This window comes from Pteropus medius, unplaced genomic scaffold (genome assembly GCF_902729225.1).
Source record: "Pteropus medius unplaced genomic scaffold, Ma_sr-lr_union100, whole genome shotgun sequence".
NCBI classification, from domain to species: Eukaryota; Metazoa; Chordata; class Mammalia; order Chiroptera; family Pteropodidae; genus Pteropus; species Pteropus medius.
In genome coordinates, this window is record NW_024350927.1 from 2,785,917 (window position 1) to 2,804,197 (window position 18,281).

At 54.9% G+C, this 18,281-nt stretch overlaps 1 protein-coding gene across 3 annotated transcripts in view; it reads right to left on the reverse strand.

Moving 5' to 3' along the window:
• LOC120585789 (kazrin) overlaps nucleotides 1-18,281 on the reverse strand; it is a 102,060-nt gene that overhangs the window by 14,397 nt on the left and 69,382 nt on the right. For all 3 annotated transcript variants that reach the window (XM_039842159.1, XM_039842158.1, XM_039842160.1), the window contains exon 3: nucleotides 7,172-7,308. In XM_039842159.1, coding sequence (XP_039698093.1) covers nucleotides 7,172-7,308 — 137 coding nt within the window. The remainder of the gene's footprint in view (nucleotides 1-7,171; nucleotides 7,309-18,281) is intronic.

An 18,281-nucleotide genomic window follows, 5' to 3' on the forward strand; every position in this document is an offset into this window, starting at 1 on the left:
GGTGGGAGTGAAGCAGTAGAAATCTTGAAGTGGGAGGTGGTGTTACCACCAGGGGTGCAGGGGCTTCCTCCTGGCCAGAGATACCCCCGAGAGCCCCTGACCCCCGACACAGGAAGACAAGGGAGGCCCTACAGCACGCGGCTAGGAGCTCAGGCTGTGGAGTGAGTCAAGTCCTGGGTTTGAATCCTGGCTGTGCCACCAACTACCTGGGAGACTGGAACAGAGACAAAACATTAGTAGATGCTCATGTTTCAAACATGTTTCAAGGAATGAATGAGCATTTAAATGCACATCGTGGGTTTCTCTATATTTAAAATGGGGGATGGGGTCAATACTATTTTTTTCAAAGAATTAATATAAAGATTGACTTCATGTGAGGAAGATGCTCAAAGGGTCTGACCAATGTGAGGGTCACTAGCGGGTTTGGGCTGTTCTGTCCTTAGGCAACATGTCTGTCACAGGAGAACAGGGACAGAGGAGATGGCTGCAGCCCAATCGCCTTGGCTGCCATGGTTCCTGCCCCACTCCACAAGGTCACCGCCGATGACGACACAGGCTGAACCCCTCAGCTAGCTGAATGCAGCACAATCCCCTGCCAGTCACCCAGGTCCCTGCTCTCGGCCAGTTGTCCTGCACGTGCTGTTTTCTGCATGATGCTGAGGGAAGGGCCCAGGGCTCCAGCTGTGCCTTTCTGGTGCAAAGCCAGCAGGCAAGGAGCAGATGGCTCAATCAGGGGGCATGACCTCTGTTGGCAAGAGCCAAGTTTCCGAATAGCAGGTGTCCTTCCCCAAGGAGAAAGGTTCCAGCAGGGGGCTCTGTCCAGTTACCCAACAAACCACTGTCACCAGAGCCAAACTCTAGGTCTCCATGTGGCCTGGGACCATAGAGACAGGTGGCCACCTGCCTCATTAACAACCCTGTCGCCAAAGGCCTGACTTCCAGATGGCCAGGGACTAGGAAGTTGAGGGAGACACCTGGCCCTCTCTCTGTGGCTGTCACAGAACAGAAGCTATGGCTTAGGTTCCAGGGAGAGAGAGTCTGGGTTGAATCCTGGCTTTGCAAGGATGAGCTGCAATGACGATCGTGCCTCGGTTTCCTCATCTGTAACATGGGGATCATAGCACACGCATGTTAGGGTGAGAACTGAATGACACGATCATGTCGAGAGCTCAGCATGGTGCCGGGCACACAGCAGGCACTCCCTTCACTCAGGTCCATGCTCAAATGTCACCCATCTCAGAGACGGGCCCTGGATTCTCTCCAACGCGATTTTCATATCGGTATCTGACATGGATCACTCAGCCAGTATTCACAGATGCCATCAGCAGGCACAAACCAGACAAAAACCCCGGCTCCCGTGGAGCTTACAGTGGAGCACCATACCACGCGCTCTGAGAGCCGGGACGTGCCACGTTCGTCCATCGGCACACGCCCGGGCCCCGGGACAGCAGTCTGGCAAATAGCAGCCGACCTGCGCTGCAGGATAAATGTGCATCGCAGCTGCCGTGACGCCCGGTGAAGGCCACTGTATGGCCGCTCTGGCAACTTGGGTGGGGGGAGGACATGCTTTCTGTCACCAGCCTTTGGCTTCTCAGTGTAGTCCAGAGGAGGTGGGGTGGGGGATGACTCCTTTGAGGACATGCCGCTGGTACCCACGCTCGGGTCAGGATGCCTGGGGGTGAGATGCAGGTCCGTCCATCGCAAGCTGCAGGACAGCGGCCAAGTGACTCAACTCCCCCAAACCTCGACCACTTCCTTTGTGAGACGGCGACAATACCGCACCTCAGGGTGATGGTCAGGAGGAACTGGCAACGCAAGATGCAAAGTGACAGATGGCACCATTACCAAGTCTCAGGTGAGCCAGGCGGCCGGGCTGGGGACCAAGGGCTGGACATAAGGCTCTCTTCGGAGGTGAGGCCACCAACAGGCCACCTTCATCCACCCCCGGTTATTGTTCCTTTCTCTTTGGAGCTGGGTTCAGTGGAGTCAGGGCAACAGGTGACAGGCACAGTCCCCTGGGTCACACCACGGACAACTCAGCTCTTTCCAGCACCCACATGGATGGGGAGCTCCTTCTCCAGGGCTGAGCCATGAGCTGGGCATCTGCCCCCAGCGCCTAGCAGCAAGCTCAGAAAACGACAGGAAGGACCCAGAAAACGAAATCTGTGGAACTGAACCACTGGATAAGGACCGTTCCTTAGAACTGATTGGTGTATAAGAGGCTGCTTACAAAACATCCCTGAATTAGGGGGAAGGCCCCCTAGGACCCTCGGATCATTTTTGTCTCTACATCTCTTTGCAGTCACTGGCTCTGCTGGTCATGAGCAGACGGAGGGTTCTAGGCTGTGGGGGAAGGCTGGTAGGAGCTTTCAGCCTTGGTGGAGACTCTGACGGCCCCTCCCATGACCACATGGCCTGGCAGCAGAGCAGGCTCTATAGCAACTGTCACGAATATTCTGTACACAGGTCAAGTTCAGTGCTGAGGGTTTAGGTGAATTGTGACATTTAAACCTCATAACCACCTATGAGGCGGAATAAGTCCCTCGGCCCCATAGACAGTGCAGGGGAGGTCTTAGTCCTTGCTTGCAACATAGGCAGGAAAGGAACCGGAAGGAGACCCACCGAGGAGGCTAGAACCTGCTGGGGGACAGAGGTGGCTGGGATCATGAGGGTAAGATCCGGCCCAACTGTGCGGGCCTTGGATACCAATCTGGGAGCTGAGGTCCCTCTCGCCTGCTGGCACACGGGGCTCATCGGGACAGAAGAGGGAAGGGGGGCTGTAGGGGGACACAGGGCCGGCAGGATGAAGGTGGCCTGTTGGTGGCCTCACCTCCGAAAAGAGCCTTATGTCCAGCCCTCGGTCCCCAGCCTGGCCGCCTGGCTTGCTGTGAGAACTTTCTCTGCTGGATTCATGGAGAGTCCCCAAATGTCCCTCCAATCTGCACCCGTGTGACAGGGAATACGCATTTGGCACAGCTTCCCAGGCAGCCCGACCCCTCATTTCTTGGCAGCCTGTGCTGAACCCCCTTCCCACCCAGTACCCTGTTGCTCAGAGAACTGGGATCCCGCTACCTGCTCCAGGTGAGGCCCACACCTGAGGGTTCCACGAATCCTGTTCATGGGACATTTATCTTGCACACACACACACACAAAAAATGCGAGTCAAATTTTTAAAACTAATTCTAAGATCTTAGAGGAGACAGAATAAAATCAGGCGTTGTGGTTTTAGCTTCTCCAAACCAGCTCTCAATATGCGGCCTTGGGTCAGTCACTAGACCCTTCAGAACCTCGGTCCCTGCATCTGTCAAATGGGGTTGGACCCGGCAAAGAAAAACTGTTACACAGGAGTGGTTCTCTTCACATAACAACAAAGTTTAAGATAGTAAGTAATTTTCTAAAGATAAGTCTTTCCCAAATTCCATTTTTCTGAATGAATCTGAAGGGTTTTGTGAAGCCATTCTGTAAGGGTGACACATGCTGCTCTGCTGTGGCCATGGATGGCTGCCCATGGCTCCTGCAGCCACGAGGCTTCCGATTATTTAGCAGCTTCACCCCTCCCCCCTCCCCCGCACTGCTGCCTGGACTTAGGGGATGCCCCCAGCTACCCGTGACTTAAAAAAGAATGGCTGGGGACGGGGGCTCTCCAAGGTAATTTTATTCCCAAGCAGGAGCACAATTATAAAAACAAATCTGACGGCCCATTAAGAGACACACAGAAGTGCTTGCTATTGAACCCCAGGTGGGTCACAGTGCCACTAAAATGCCCAGCATTCCACACCCGTGAGCCACGAGGACGCCATGGCCTCTTCCCTATGGTCTGCTGGGTTTGCCCTCTAAACAGCACCATGCAGAAGTAACTCACTTGTTGGCCTGAACACGTACTAAGCAGTGCGTGGGAGGCCAGCCCGGGCCAGCAGTGACGTGAGTGGGCTCTGGGGCAGGACCACCTGGGTCTGCATCCTGCTGCCCCTTTTCCCTAACTCTGTGACCCTCTGCCATCGGTGACTTCAATTAGGTCTCAGTTTTTGCCTCTGTAACATGGAGATGACAGGGAACATCACGCCTCGCAGGCTGCTCCAGCTGGGGAAGGAGAAAGGAGAGAGGTGGACCGGGAGAGGCAGGTGTGCCATCCAGTCACGTGTCGCTTAGTGACGGGGTACGTTCTGAGAAATGTGTCATTAGGTGACTACGTTGTGTGAACACCACAGAGCGCACTCACACCAACCCATGTGGGACAGGCTACTGCACACCTAGGCTGTATGGTCCAGCCTGCTGCTCCTGGCTACAAGCCCGTACAGCGTGTCACTGTACTTAATGCTGTAGACAACTGTCACACAACGGTAAGTACTTGTGTATCTAAACACATCAAACATGGAAAAGCTCTATAAGCTCAGGAGCTACCTGCACAGGGCACTCACCGTGAAAGGAGCTGGTAGGACTGGAAGTTGCTCTGGGGGAGTCGTGAGTGAGGGTGAGTGGGTGTGAAGGCCTGGGATGTCACCGTACGCCACTGAAGACGTTATAAACGCTGTCCACTTAGGACACACTAAGTCTATAACAAAGATATCTTCTTTCTTCTTTAATAAACTAACGTTCGCTCACGATTTTGCTGTACTGTAGAAAGGTTTCAATTTTTCAAAACGTGGCTCTTTTGTAATAACACCTAGCTTAAAACACACATTGTACAGCTGTACGAAGATTTTTTCTTTATATCCTTGCTCTAGAAGCTCTTTTCTATTTAAAAATATTAAAACGTTTTTTACTTTTTAAACTTTATTTTTTTAAAAAAACTAAAACGCAAAAACACACATTAGCCGAGGCCTACACAGGGATCATCAGTATCACTGTCTCCCACCTCCGCATCTTGTCCCACTGGAAGGTCTTCAGGGGCAATGACACGCATGGAGCTGTCACCTCCTACGGCCTATGACAATGCTTTCTTCTGGAACACCTCCTGAAAGACCTGCCTGAGGCATTTCTTGAGGAGGTGTCTGTCACTCTTTTCAGAAATATTTCCATGGTTGCTTGCTTGGTTTCTTTCTTTTTTTTCATCATATTTGCTTGTAAGCAGATAATACACCAAGATCCTCTCTCTCTATTAATGAAAATCTTTCGGTGTTGGGGTCCCTGTGTTCAAACTTTTTGAGGAGCTTACTGAGGTCAGCAAAAGCTTCTGCTAAACCTTTCACGGTGAATTTTCTTGGGGATTCTTCTTCTTCTTCTTCTCCTGCGGTTTCCTTTTCTCTTGCCTCTTCTTTAGCAACTTATTCCCATTCCAGCTCTAGCACCTTATCGGCCACTTCCTCAGGAGCTACCTCAATGTCATCTAGGAGCTCTTCAATGTCATCCGTGTCCACGCTCTGGTTAAAGTTGTTTGTCATCTCAGCCACAGCCCTGGTGGTTTCTGCAACCTCTTCATCCTTGGCAAATCCTCCAAAGTCATGGGCTATGATGTCACCAGGCAATAGGAATTTTTCAGCTTATAATAATCTTATGGGACCACTGTCATATAGGCAGTCTGTCATTGACTGAAACGTTTGTGTGGCACATGATTCTAGTCTGAATGTTTGTGTCTAGCCAAAATTCACGTTGGAATCTTAGCACCCAATGCGCTGCTGTTAGGGGGCGGGACCTTCGGGAGGTGATGGTCGCGAGGGCGGAGCCCTCATGAATGGGATCAGTGCCCTTATAACGTGACCCCAGAGAGCTCCTTCGCCCCTTCCGCCACGTGAGGACACAGTGAGAAGTCTGAGACCTGGGAGAGGACCAAGAAAACAGGCAGTGGCAGTTTCTTTTCTTCCTCTGCTTCCACAGATTTTCAACTCATTGCCACACCCTATCCACAAGCCACAGGCCTGGGGAGGCTGACTCCAAAGGGTCCCTGCTCACCTACTGTGAAGGACGCAGGCGGCAGAAGCCAGGGACCTGCTGATCAGGGAGGCTGGGACCCTGGGGCTTGGGGCTGGCGCCCAGGGCAGGCGAGAGCTCCAGAGGGCTGTGGGAGCACAGCAAGCCAGAGGCCGCGGGTGGTCTGGCCCAGGGAGCACTCCTAGGGCTGTTTCCATCACGGAGAGGAGAGAGCTGCCTGTCTGGGAGGTGACAGGGAGGGTCGCTTGTGAAGACCAGAGTGGACTGGAGAGATGAAGCATTTAAATTCAAATCTTGTCTCTGACGCTTGGCCTCTCAACTCACAGGCAACACATACAAATGCACTCATGTAACTGGCCTGCCACCACCAACGGTTCGAAGGACTTATCAAAACTCCTGTGGCCAAAAAAGCTGAACGAACCTTCTGTCTCCATTTTCTCCCGAGTACATGCAATTCTTGGTCACAGTCCTTGACATATGGTGTCATGACCTGAGCAGTTTTCCACAGTTTTTCTGCCCTGCACACCGGAAGGTTACGACTCTCTCCCTGCAGATATGGCAGCTCGCGAAGCCTTCCTTGGCCGGGGGGGACTGACTTTTCTTTTCCTTAAGTTTTGGTACCTGCTTTGGCATGTCCACACACACCACATAGACATTTGCTGAACTGAATTCCCCAGGCATCTGACCATAAACGCCTACTCATCCCACAGAGCCCAACTCATATGTCACCTCCTCCGTGAAACCTTCCAAGACTCTCTCCTGCAGGCAGAATTTCCTGCTGTCTCCCCAGCTCTCTTCATGTGTTTACTGTGGCATTATTAATGAGGCACAGCTGGCATTTACTGAGCAATTACTTTGCACTAGGCACTGTGCTTGGTGCTCTGCATTCGCTGTCACATGCAGTCCTCGTCACAGCTCTACAAGGTCTGCACCATGATCACTGCTTAGCCGATGAGGAAACCGAGGCTCTGACAAGTTGAGATGTTGAGATGTCCTAGGACACACACACACACACACACACACGCACGGGGAGGCCGCATCTGAACCCAAGACAGCCAGAATCCAGAGGCTACACTGTCGCTGACTCGGCTATCCTGTCCAGGCTTGTTTGCCCAGAGGCCACGGGGTCCCCCAACTAGGAGCTGTGCCCAGGCCGGGCCGAGCGGGACGCGTCGGAGGGCTCCCTGAGCGAGCCACGCATCTGTGTTCTGGGATTTGAGGTCAGACCGTGAGTGGGGAGGCGGGGCAGGGCGAGAGCTGGTGTCTGTGCGGGGTGGGAGAGGGCAGGCGAGAGGGGCCTGACCTTGCGGTGCTGCTCGTAGTTGCGGATGAAGTCGCGGAGCTGCTCCTCGCGGCTCTCCAGCGTGGCGTACAGCTGCTGCATCTGGCTCACCAGGTCGGTCTTCTCCCCCTTCAGGCGCTTCCGGTCGGCTTTCATGGCTGCGGGCAGAGGGGCGCGTTAGTTCCCGGGGTCCTAGCTTTCTGCCAGCCCCGAATGCCGGGAAGGGATCTTATTCCTACTCCTTCAACACATGAGGAGACAGGGTTCATTCAAAGAGATGACATTTCTCTCCCAAGCTCCCATGTGACTCAGGGGCATTCCCAGGATTCGAACCCAGGCCCGTCTGGCTCCAGAGTCCCTATTCTCAGCCTCTCAGTTTTATTGATCCAACCAGGGGAGTAAGTCCGTCATTAAACGAAGTCCTCGATTAAATGTCTATCCCGGCCCTAAAGTGGCTAGGTCCCCAGTACGAAAAAACTAGAGGCCTGGTGATCCTGTGACCCCCACGGCCCAGGAAGCCGACGGGTCCTTAACACTTGTCTCTGCTGAAATGAGCCCACTAGAGCCCACCAGACTTCCCAGCCCGTCATCTGCCCCACGGCCGCCACAGTGAAAAGCACTAGATTAAAATCACGAAGCAAGGTATGACACCAAAAGCATGAGCAATGGAAGAAAAATGGATAAATTAAACTTCATTAAAATTAAAGACTTTTGTGCTTCAAAGGACAGCATCAAGCAAATAAAAAGACAAGCCAGGGAATGGGAGAAAATGTTTGCAAATCACAGATTTGATAAGGAGCTTCTATCTGGACTATATAAAGAACTCTTACAGCTCAATCATAAAAAGGACAAATAACCCAATTTAAGAAATGGGCAAAGGATCTGGATAGGTGCCTCTCCAGGAAACGGCCAACGAGCCCATGAAAAGGTGCCTGACATCAGCAGTCAGCAGGGAAACGCAAATCAAAATCAAAACTCACTACAATGGGTCAATTAAAAAAGACAGCGCCAGGTGTCGACATGGATGTGGAGAAACTGGAACCTTCACACAGCGCTGGCGGGCACAGAACACGGAGCAGCCGCTGTGGGAAGCAGCTCAAGTGATGAAACGTAGCTCCCCATACGACCCAGCAATTCCACTCCTAGGCACGTACCCAAGAGAAATAAAAATGTACGTCCACACAAAAACGTGTGGACAAATGTTTAGAGCAGCATTAATCACAGTAGCCAAAAGGTGAAACAACTCAATGGACACCAACTGACGAATAAATCTAAAAAATGTAGCATATCCATACAATGGAATATTATTTGACAATAAAAGTAATGATTCATGCTACGATATGAATAAACCGTGAAGATATGCTAAGATGAATAAGCCAGTCGCAAAAGGCCACATAGCGTATGACTCTATCTCTATGAAATGTCCAGAATAGGAAACTCTATGAGATGGAAAGTAGATTAGTGGTTGCCTAGGGCTGGGGGTAGTGGGAGGGGTGGGGGCTGGGGATGGAGAAGTGGGTGCTTTGGGCTTGGAGTTCCTTTTTGAAAAGTGATGAAATGTTCTAATATAGACTGCGATGATGGACACACAACTTTGTGAGCATAATAAAACCACTGAATTATGCATTGTAACTGGGAGAATCACATGCCAGGTGAATTAGCATTCAATCGAGTGTTACACACACGGTGCCACGCGCTCCAAGCAGCCTCCTGGGACGGCCGCGTGACTTTTGCTCCCTCCAGACCCTCAGGACACTGTTTCTGGCAGTCGGAGCGAAGCTGACAAGCCCAGGCTCGTGCAGGAGGCTCCAGCAGCAGGGTGGGCTCCACTGCCTTTCCAGACTCTACGTTGCGCTGTCTCTGCAGCGAAGCCCCCGACACCTGAAGGTAGCCGAGGGCAGTGACACGGGGCAGGTGACGGCTGGGCTACCTCATCTTGTCCTGGATGTCCAACTCTGCAAACAGCCTGACAATATGAGGAAGCGTGGCCCAGTGCCCAACAGCAGCTGACATCCTGCCAGACCCCCGGGGTTGGTGCGGGGGCGCCCCCATCCCCCCGCACTTTGCCCTCCCCTTCCTCCTGTCCCGGGTAGAGCGGGGCGGAGGCACATCATCTGGGGCCATGTCATCATGTGTGAGGAGCCATGCAGAGACCCACGCAGTGGGGTTCTGGGGTCTAGGGCGGCTCTTTAAACTCCAGCTTTGAGCTTCCTGGCTCCCAGAGTTGGACTTGAACTCTTCATGGCCAGCTTGGCGGAGCAGCAACTTAGGTCACCGTGGCCAGAATTCCAGGCCTGCTGGGCTGGAACCTCAAAGGGCCAGGGCAGAAGAGCCCATGGAGGGGGGACTCATTTGCTTCTCTCCCTTGTCAGGCAGGGGATGGCCCCATGGGGCCCTGGGTTCGGGGCAGGAGGGAGAGGGGGCAGAGCTGGGCTAGTTTGGGGCCCTGCAGCCTAACATGGTGTGGCCATGTTACCAGTGAACACCATTTTAAGAAAACCCAACACCTTAAGATGGAATCTGGTCAGAAGGAATCTTACGGAAGGACAGGGGCCCAGCGGTCACTGAGGAAGCAGACATCCACTTGCCCTCTCTCCTTCCGTCCCAGCTGTGTTCCCGTGACAGGTGGGTGCGTGGGTGGGTATACCCATCATCCCGTTTTACAGAAGAGGCAACTGAAGCCACAGCGGCAGGAGCCGGCGGAGCTGGCACCTAACTCAGTGTTAGGGACGTTTCAGACTAGTGGGGCCCGGGAATGCGAGGGAAGTGAGGCCCAGGGAGATGGCTCCTAGGGAGGCCGCTGACTCGACCACAGTGACCAGGGGAACCTCGGGCGGGCCCTCTGCCCCAGTGGAGGGAAGCTGCCGCTGAGCAGGCCTCCGGGACTCCATGGAGAGTCACACTTCTGCCCTTCGGCTGGGAATGAAACCCCCTTGGGCTGCCATTTGCTTCCTCTAGACCTACCTGGATGAGAACCAAACTCCAGGCTTTGCTCTTGGCAGCTGGAGCTCTGGGAGGCATTGCGGGGCCTCTCCTCACTTTGGCCAAATGGCCCTGGAGCGGGGGATGTTGCGGCCTCCTGCTGGCCTCCGCTGCTCCACGTTCGGAGCGCGTGCTGGAGAAGCTGCGTGCCACCGTTCTGTCCAGCAGTACGGGGCTGCACATGTGCACACGTCCGTGCTGGCGGCCTCAGTAGGGGGTGGGGGGCTGTGCCTCCCCATCTGACCAGGGGCTCCCTGAGAGCAAGGGCTGGACCTCTGCCTTCAGATCAGTAGCTCCTCCCTAAGAGCAGAGTGAGAGCTCCCCTAAAACTGTTCAGTTCAGCACTCCATGTGCCGGGCGCCATGCCTGCTGCTGTGAGGGGAACAGGGACGAACAAGACACGGCCCCTGCCTTTCGGGTGGTGGACGACCTGTTCGAGGCGACGAACCCGTTCACACACGGATGATACTGGTTTCCATTCACCCTCCTCTTTACCAAGAGAACCTCAATTTTGCTTGTGCCCAGTTAAAACACTCAACTCCCCAAGCTCCCCTGTAGCTAGACTGGGCATGTGTCACAGTTGTGGCCACCAAGATGCACACAGAAGGCCACAAAGAAATCTGCTGTTTTCTTTATAGAAAAAGGTCACAGTACACTCGCCTTTTGCCCTTCCATTTTCGTGCTGGAACATGGATGTGACATCCTGAGGCACAGCAGCCATGTTGCAAGCACAAGGAGGAAGACACAAGCTGAAAATGGGGAGCAGAAAGACAGACGAGAGGAGCCTGGATCGCTGATGGCACCACCTAGGCCAAAATTCCTTAAAATAGGAGAAAAATAAGCCCCACTGTTTGTGGACTTCTCGTTACGTGCAGCCCAGTGCATTCCAAATCGACACATCAAGCTGGGCTGTGAGAAGTGCCATCAGCCCACCACGAAAGGCCTTGCACTTCATGGTTCCTTCAAACGACCTCTCCTCTGGGGTCCCCGCTCTGCTCAGCTGGGCTGGATGCTGCCAGGCCGAGGACAGAAAACATGAAAGCTGAACGTCTGGGAATGAATGCCGAGTGAAGAGCCCCCACAAACGAAGGTACGGCGCCTGGAACCATGGCGTGAACAAGAAGCCGCTGTGCAGCTGACCGGCTGTTCAGGAGCCACACGTCCACGACCCGCTCCAGGTACCCCACGCGGAGGAGCAGGGCCTGGGAGCATCTGGGGACCCCTGCACCGGCCGAGGTGGGAGCGTGGGTGTGTGTGTCCCCATTGAGCCTGAGTGCTCCCAAACACCAACGTGCTACGGTGCCCCCATCGGACTGTGGCTCCCTCAAGGGGGACAATGGCACTGTAACTCCTTAGGAAAACAAGGTTACCGGGACAGACCCGGAAGAATAATTCAGGCCACACACACACACACACACACACACACACTGCCCTTGACCCACCTGCACATGCAGCGGAACATTGCTGTGGATGCTTCCTTTCTCCCTTCCTTCATCATAAGTATGCTTTTATTTCTCCTTCAAAACCCTGTTCTGACGTTCTCCAGACCTTCCTCACACGAGCTGAGGCCTGCGAGGCATGACCGTCCCCTCTGCCTCGGCCGGAAGCCCCCCAGCAGCTGGTTCACCTTCCCCGCCATCGGCTCTGCCCAGGCGTGTCCCATTCCAGCGGCCAGGCCAGTGGAACCACTGCCATGGTGACGGGCGATGGCATGCCTGGGGGGCCCGGCGGGGTCACGGGAGGAGACCGGCAGGCTCCTTGGAATGTGGGTGGGAGGGAGGGGACGTGGTGAGGGACTAATTTTTCTAACTCAGAGGAGGCCGCATGCATGAGGTGGACGGTGGAACCAGGGGCCCAGCCGCGGCCCCACCGCGACGGTGCCTCTTTAGAGACGTCACTCTCCTGCTGCTGAGGTGGGCCTTTCCGTGGCAGACCAGTAACCCAGATGTTGGGCAGTGTGGGGCGGTGCCAGCGCGGTGAAGTTCTGCCAAAGTGACTCCTGGCAGGTGGGGACCAGAGAGAGAAGAAAGCTCTTTACACAGTGACCCCGCTAGTCTCCCCTTGAGCAAAACAGACCCTCATCTCCAAGGCCCAGGCGAGGAGGCCACAGCTGACATGTGACAGGTGAAGAGAACAGGACAGAGGAATTCTGAGCTTCTGGGGCTGGGCCCTGGGGAGCAGGGGTTTCACGGGGCTCCCTCCTCACCCCCCGAGGCGGCGTACGCAGCGAGAACCTTGCTGGGGAGTGACGGACCAGGCGCTCAGCTTTCCCCTCTCTGTGCCTCAGTTTCCCCCTGGCATGAGGGTGCTGGATTCTCTGAGCTCCTTTTGGCTTCTGAGGTCCTAGGAGATTATTTCACCGCCACCACTCACTAACACTGCTGCGTCCGTGGCTGTGACCAACACCACACAGTGAGGCAGGGCGGGCGTCGGTCTGGGCTCAGAGGTTCTGGATTCTGCCCCTGCTCTGAGACCTTGAGCAAGTCACTGACATTCCTGGGCCTCAACTTCCTAGATAGCAAAATGATTCCCACGTGCCTGGCACTGTTCTAAGCCCCTTCCGGGTTTTTGTCACTTAATTCTTACAACCACCTTATGAAGTCGTTTCCACATTAGAGACAAGGAAGTGGGCAACCAGGGAGATTAAGGAACCTGGCCAAGTACCGAGTGGCAGCACCCACCTGGCCCCAGCACCCACCCACCCTGCTACCCCGCTGCTCTGCTGCCTCCAAAATTGTCACAGCCTGGCTGGCCTCACCTGGTCCTCGGAGCCTCTGCTCAGAGTGGGGCTGCATCTGCTTTACGGAGGAGGAAAGGGAGGCTCCATGGGCTACCTTGCTCACCGGGACCCATGTGGCTCCAGCAGTGGACTTCAGACTTGTACCCCTGACTCTGACCTTGAACCTCTCACGCTCCCTCTCTTTAAGCCGGTGAAAGTGCACTGTTGTGCACAGCAGAACCTGCATAGATCCGCAAAACCAGTGGATGGTCCGGTTACTGCCACTGCGAGACGCTGTTCCTGCAGCTGCTGAACAGCCCCAAGGCGCTTTCGGAAGGTTCCAGTGAAGGAGGCTAGGCATTCTCGTGCACACCCCATGACTGCTCGGCGGCTGCTGAGAGGAGGGTGTGTGTGTGTGTGTGTGCGTGTCTGTAAGTGCGTGCGTGTGCGTGCAGCTCCTAGAGAATCTTTCACCAGCCACCCCTTCTCGCTTGTAGGCTCCTCGGCCAGCCGCAGATGGTCTCATTCCACATGGTCAACTTTCCCACTAGTCTGAGTCCAGAAGACTGTGAGTCTGGTTCTGGATGGTCCAAGGCTAACAGCCCCTGTAAAAATTTCCAGCCTGATGGACCCCAGACAAACCTGGACTCACAGCTGGGGAGGGACAGACCTCAGCCTGTGTGACGATCTCAGCCACTGCCAGCAGGGGGCGCCCTTTTCCCTTTTCTGGCCAATAGTCCTGACCAGTTGCGCCTTCAGCATCTACAGATTCTGGGAAAGAAGCGGGTGGGCAGGTGGGAACCAGAAGGGCCTAGCAAACCATTCTGAAAAAAAAACCAACCAAAATGTTCTTCCTGCTCAACTTCCCTTTGCAGATGAGGAAACTGAGGCCCAGAGAGAGAAGGAGGATTCCAGTATCACACAGTGAGTTGGCCCAGGTCTCTTGATTCTTAGGCCCAACAGAACTGGGTTAAAAGCACTGGCTTTGGAGTCTGCCTGTCAAAGTTTAAGCCTCAGTTTCCTCATCTGTAGAACAGGGACTTAAAAGTATAATTATTTCTGCCCTATACAGAATAGACTGCCGCATCCTGAGTGAACAAGCAGGTGTAAACCTTAAGCATTTGGGGAGAAGAGAGCCTCAGAGAGGCAGCTTCACGTGTGCAGAGCCTTGGGTTCCAGTCCAGCCTTAGCCTGTTGCCAGCTGGAGGGCCTCAGACACTGCATGCAACTCCTCGGAGCAAGTTTCCCCAGCTGTTATGGTTCTATGTGACATTACCCAAGACCCGAATGCAGCAGGTGCTCATTAAATGTTATCATTTCTTCCTGTCTTCTTACGCCCCAGGGCTCCCAGGCCTGAGATCAGGCCCTAGGGGGCCTCAGAAAATGCAGACTGACTCAACCGACAGGCTGGAACCTAAGAAAAGGGCCTGGAGAGGCAGCCCAGGGCACGGAGGAAGGCCCAGCCCAGGGAAGCAAGTTAAACAACCACTAATGGCTCCGGGATGGGCATACACTGGTTAATTTTGTTTCCTCCTGTTTGAAAGCTGAGCAAGGTGAGTTCAGAATAGGTTAGAGCTCCACTTACTTTACAAAGAATAATAATAAGCAAGCTCTTACCCCATCAGGTAGCACTCAGGTAAGAACGAAAAGCCAACCAAGCACTTGGACAAGCGGCAGCGACCTGAGAACACCGGCAGAGCCAGGCCTGGTCGGCCACGGACGTGGCTGGGTGGCCCGGGGTCTGACCCAGGGCAGCTGTGCCTTCCGAACTGAAACTCCCTAGTTCCTCTCCAGGTGAAGCGGGTCGACCGGCACACACACCCGACGAGGGCAGAACTGGCAGTGGATCCCTGTTCTCTGATGTTCAGGCCCATGATCGCTCCCAAACCCCCACAGCTCCTCTGCGTGCAGCCCAGAGCGTAAGGCGGCATCACCTTCCCCACCTGCCTGGGGCGGGAAAGGCGAATATCGGGAACACAGGTTCCAATTTTCCAGTTCCGTGGCCACGCAGACATGACTGATCAACCAGGCTCCGGCGGAACCTGATCGGCTGGGGATGTCTGCCACAGCACGGGAGGCAAATGCGGGTTTGCCAGCTCTGTCTCGGATGCGGAGGCAGATGCCCTCACTGGCTGATCGGAGCTGGCGTGTTCGAGGATGGTTTGGCGAGCCTGATCTGGGTCAACGCTGTGCCAGTTACTACTGCGTCCCATAGAACCGAGCTCAACTCCATTGAACCAAAGGAGCGAGAAGCAATTCTCTCAACTGGGGAAAACCAGTCCATTCACGTCAGTGAGATGGTGGCAAACAAGCCCCAATCTGCATGTTTGCAGGTGAGAGCAGAGTATTTCCCTCAGCTGGGTCAAAGGTAAGTGAAGGATGACTGGATTTACTTCCCTATTTTTATGTCCACCCCCAACTAGAAACATAAGCTCCTTGGGGACAGTGATTGGCCCGCCTCGTTTACTACTGTGTCCCCAGCTTCCGGCCTAGTACCTGGTACGTAGTAAATGCTCAGTAAATACTGACCGGCTGACTCTCAGATGAATGACTCCATCAAGGTGGACAGCCTAGGGAACAGAGGGGACCTGCTCTGTGGCCATCACTGAGCAGTGCCCACTATTTCTTGTGTCCCATGCCCGAGTCTCCCCTGGCCCCACCTTGGTGGGACAGGACAGGCTAGTTTCTCTTGTGCTCTCATCCCCCAGGGCCCCGAGCGTCGGCCCTGGTGATCTCACAGCCGACAGCAAAATGACTGCAGTTCTTGCCAAACTGCCTTGGGCTCCGGGAACTGTGTCCACGGCCACTTCATGTTGCTCCTGCCACGTCCCAAGCAGGACACAAGGAGACTCAAGTGGACCAGAGCTTCCGCTGACCCAGAGCACCAGGTGCTGAGGGCTGGGGACGGACCCCAGATACCACTTCCAACACAGGCGAGACCCGGTGTCCGGGAGCACAGTGGCCTGGTTCTCCCACGGGGCTCCTCTGCCATCAGCCTGGCCATGGCTGTGTTGTGACTGTGCCTGAATAAGGCCACTCACTCTTCGGCTTGGCTCCAACTCTGGGTAGTTGTTTTGAGCCGGCCACTGAGGCTGCCACGTTTGGAGGTCCAGGGGGCTTTGGGAACGGAGTCCTCCCATCGTTGCAAGAACCCGCCTGGATGCCCAAGCTCCCTGCACTTGGCCCGCGAGCGCCTGTCCCTGGGTTTGCCCATGCCACACGCACGTGCGATTCTCTCGTCTTCAGTAGAGAAGCCACATCGATCCGCCTCCCTCTCCATTTCCTATTTTACTTCTCTTCCTTTTAAAGCAAAAACGTATCAAAAGATCATGCCCCCTCATGCCCCCATCGCTCTCATCCCACCCTCTGACTTGTGTGCTTCTCAAGGTCACCGATAACCTCCACACCATGACCCCGCGGTCCCCCTCTAATGTGTCCATTGGTGCAGGTGACGCCGTCTTCGCCTGCCCTCCTGGTTTGTCCTCTCATCTGCTGCTCTGTCTCTTTGCTGACCTCCGCTCACGTCTGACCTCTCGGCATCAGAGGACTCGGTCCTTCCCCACCATTTCTTGGCTGGGCTCTCTAGTCTCCTAGCTTTAAATCCAGCCACGTGCTGGTGCCTCCCAGCCGGCCGTCTCCAGCCTGGCCTCAGAGCCGAAGCCTCCCGCACACCTCCACTGGGTGTCCAACGGCATCTCCGACTTGACGCGTCCCAGAGAGTCCCCGACCAGTCCGTGACGACCTGCTCCTCTCGCTCTCCCCGGACCCAGCCGATGGTGACTTCAGCCTCCAGTTTGTCCGGCCCCAAACTCTAGAATCTTCCTTGATTCCCCACACCCGGTTCATCGACAAGTCGCATCAGCTCTACCTTCAACACAATACCAGAATCTGGCCGCTTCCTGCATTCTCCAGGCACCACTCCTGGTCCGTGTCACCAACGTCTGTGTCCACATCACGCTGTAGCCTCCTAACTGGCCTCCCAACCCTTTAGGCTCGGCAGGGGGCGTCCCCTTAAAATGCAGGTCAGATCCTGTCACTTCCCTGATTCTTCTCCGTGGCTCCCACCTCGCTGAAGGGTGAGGTTCCAACGATGTCTCTCAGCGGCAGATGTCACGCCTTCAGCTTCTATAAGCCTGGATTCTCCTCCTGGGCACTACCGCCTCAGCTTTAATACATCTGGTCATGCTACTTTGGGTCTCGTTCCTTTGGTTCTTGCAGATAATTTCTCTCCTTCCTTCTTCAGGATCTTTATAGTGGCTGCCGCTCTGCCTGGTACACCCGCTGGTCCACGGGCCCCACGCCCTCCCTGCTCCAGATCTTTACTCGAATGTCACTTTCTCGGCAAAGCCTACCCTGGACACCCGCCACCCTGCCTTTTCTTTCTCCTTTGAGAGAAAGAGAACACTGAATATTCTGTGTTTAGGGAGGGCAACGGTCGTTTAAGCATCTCTGCCTTTCTGCTGAAGGTCCCCAGGCCTTCGCCCCTCGTCAGATTCAGTGAGGCGTCTTTCTGGCTCCACCGTTCCTCGGCTGTGTGACCTTGGCTAAGCTCCTTAACCTCTCTGTGTTTTTTTCTCTCACATATAAAGTGGAGATAATGGTTTCTACCCCATTCTACCGTGGCAAGCATGAAATAAGAGCAAAAGCTCTTAACTGTACCTGGCGATGATTACCTGGCCGTGGTTTACCTTCTAAGCCACGGTCTAACAGTCAATCCTGTCCCAGAGGGGACTGGGCACCCTGTTGGGGGAGTATGAGCAGAGGCTGCGAGGCCGCGGAGTGGACCACCGTCTTGGAGCCTGTGCAGGGGGTGGTGGCAGGAGCGGGCCACGGCCCTCATTAGCCATCTTGGGAGACTCTGCCTGAAGCACAGATGTCCGGGGGCCTCAAGGAAAAGGAACTCTAGATGGGAGGGTGGGGCCAGCCCCCAGGAGGGGATTAGACACCTGCAGACAGAGTAGAATGAGAGATGCGGGGCCCTTCACGGGCTGTTCGAAGTCCTGATTGTGGTGGGCCACAGTGTCACCTCTGCCCATCCCTCAGCTCTGGAATTGCTCAGAGCTCACCTGGAGGTCCGGAGGATGGCGGCTAGGGGGTGGGGGGGGGGGGGGTGGGTGGTGGGGAGCCAGGCCAACACTTCCTGCTGAGGGAAATGAGAAGGCTGGCTAGGGAGGGGGCGGTGTTTGTTTTCCAGCCTCTGAAGGCGAGTCCAGGAAAAGTCCTCCTTCCTCCAAATCATCACTAAAAATAGTGGCGGGGGATGGGCCAGAGCACGGACATTCCCTGGACTGGAGAGGGTGGGGAGGGGAGATTTCTGGAAAAGAAGCATCAGCCCCACGCCCCATACAATGAGGGCTATTTTTAAAGTCTCATGTTGGTGCATGAGGTCACTGTCAGGGAAGACGATGCTGCGATGCTGCTGGCCTGGCT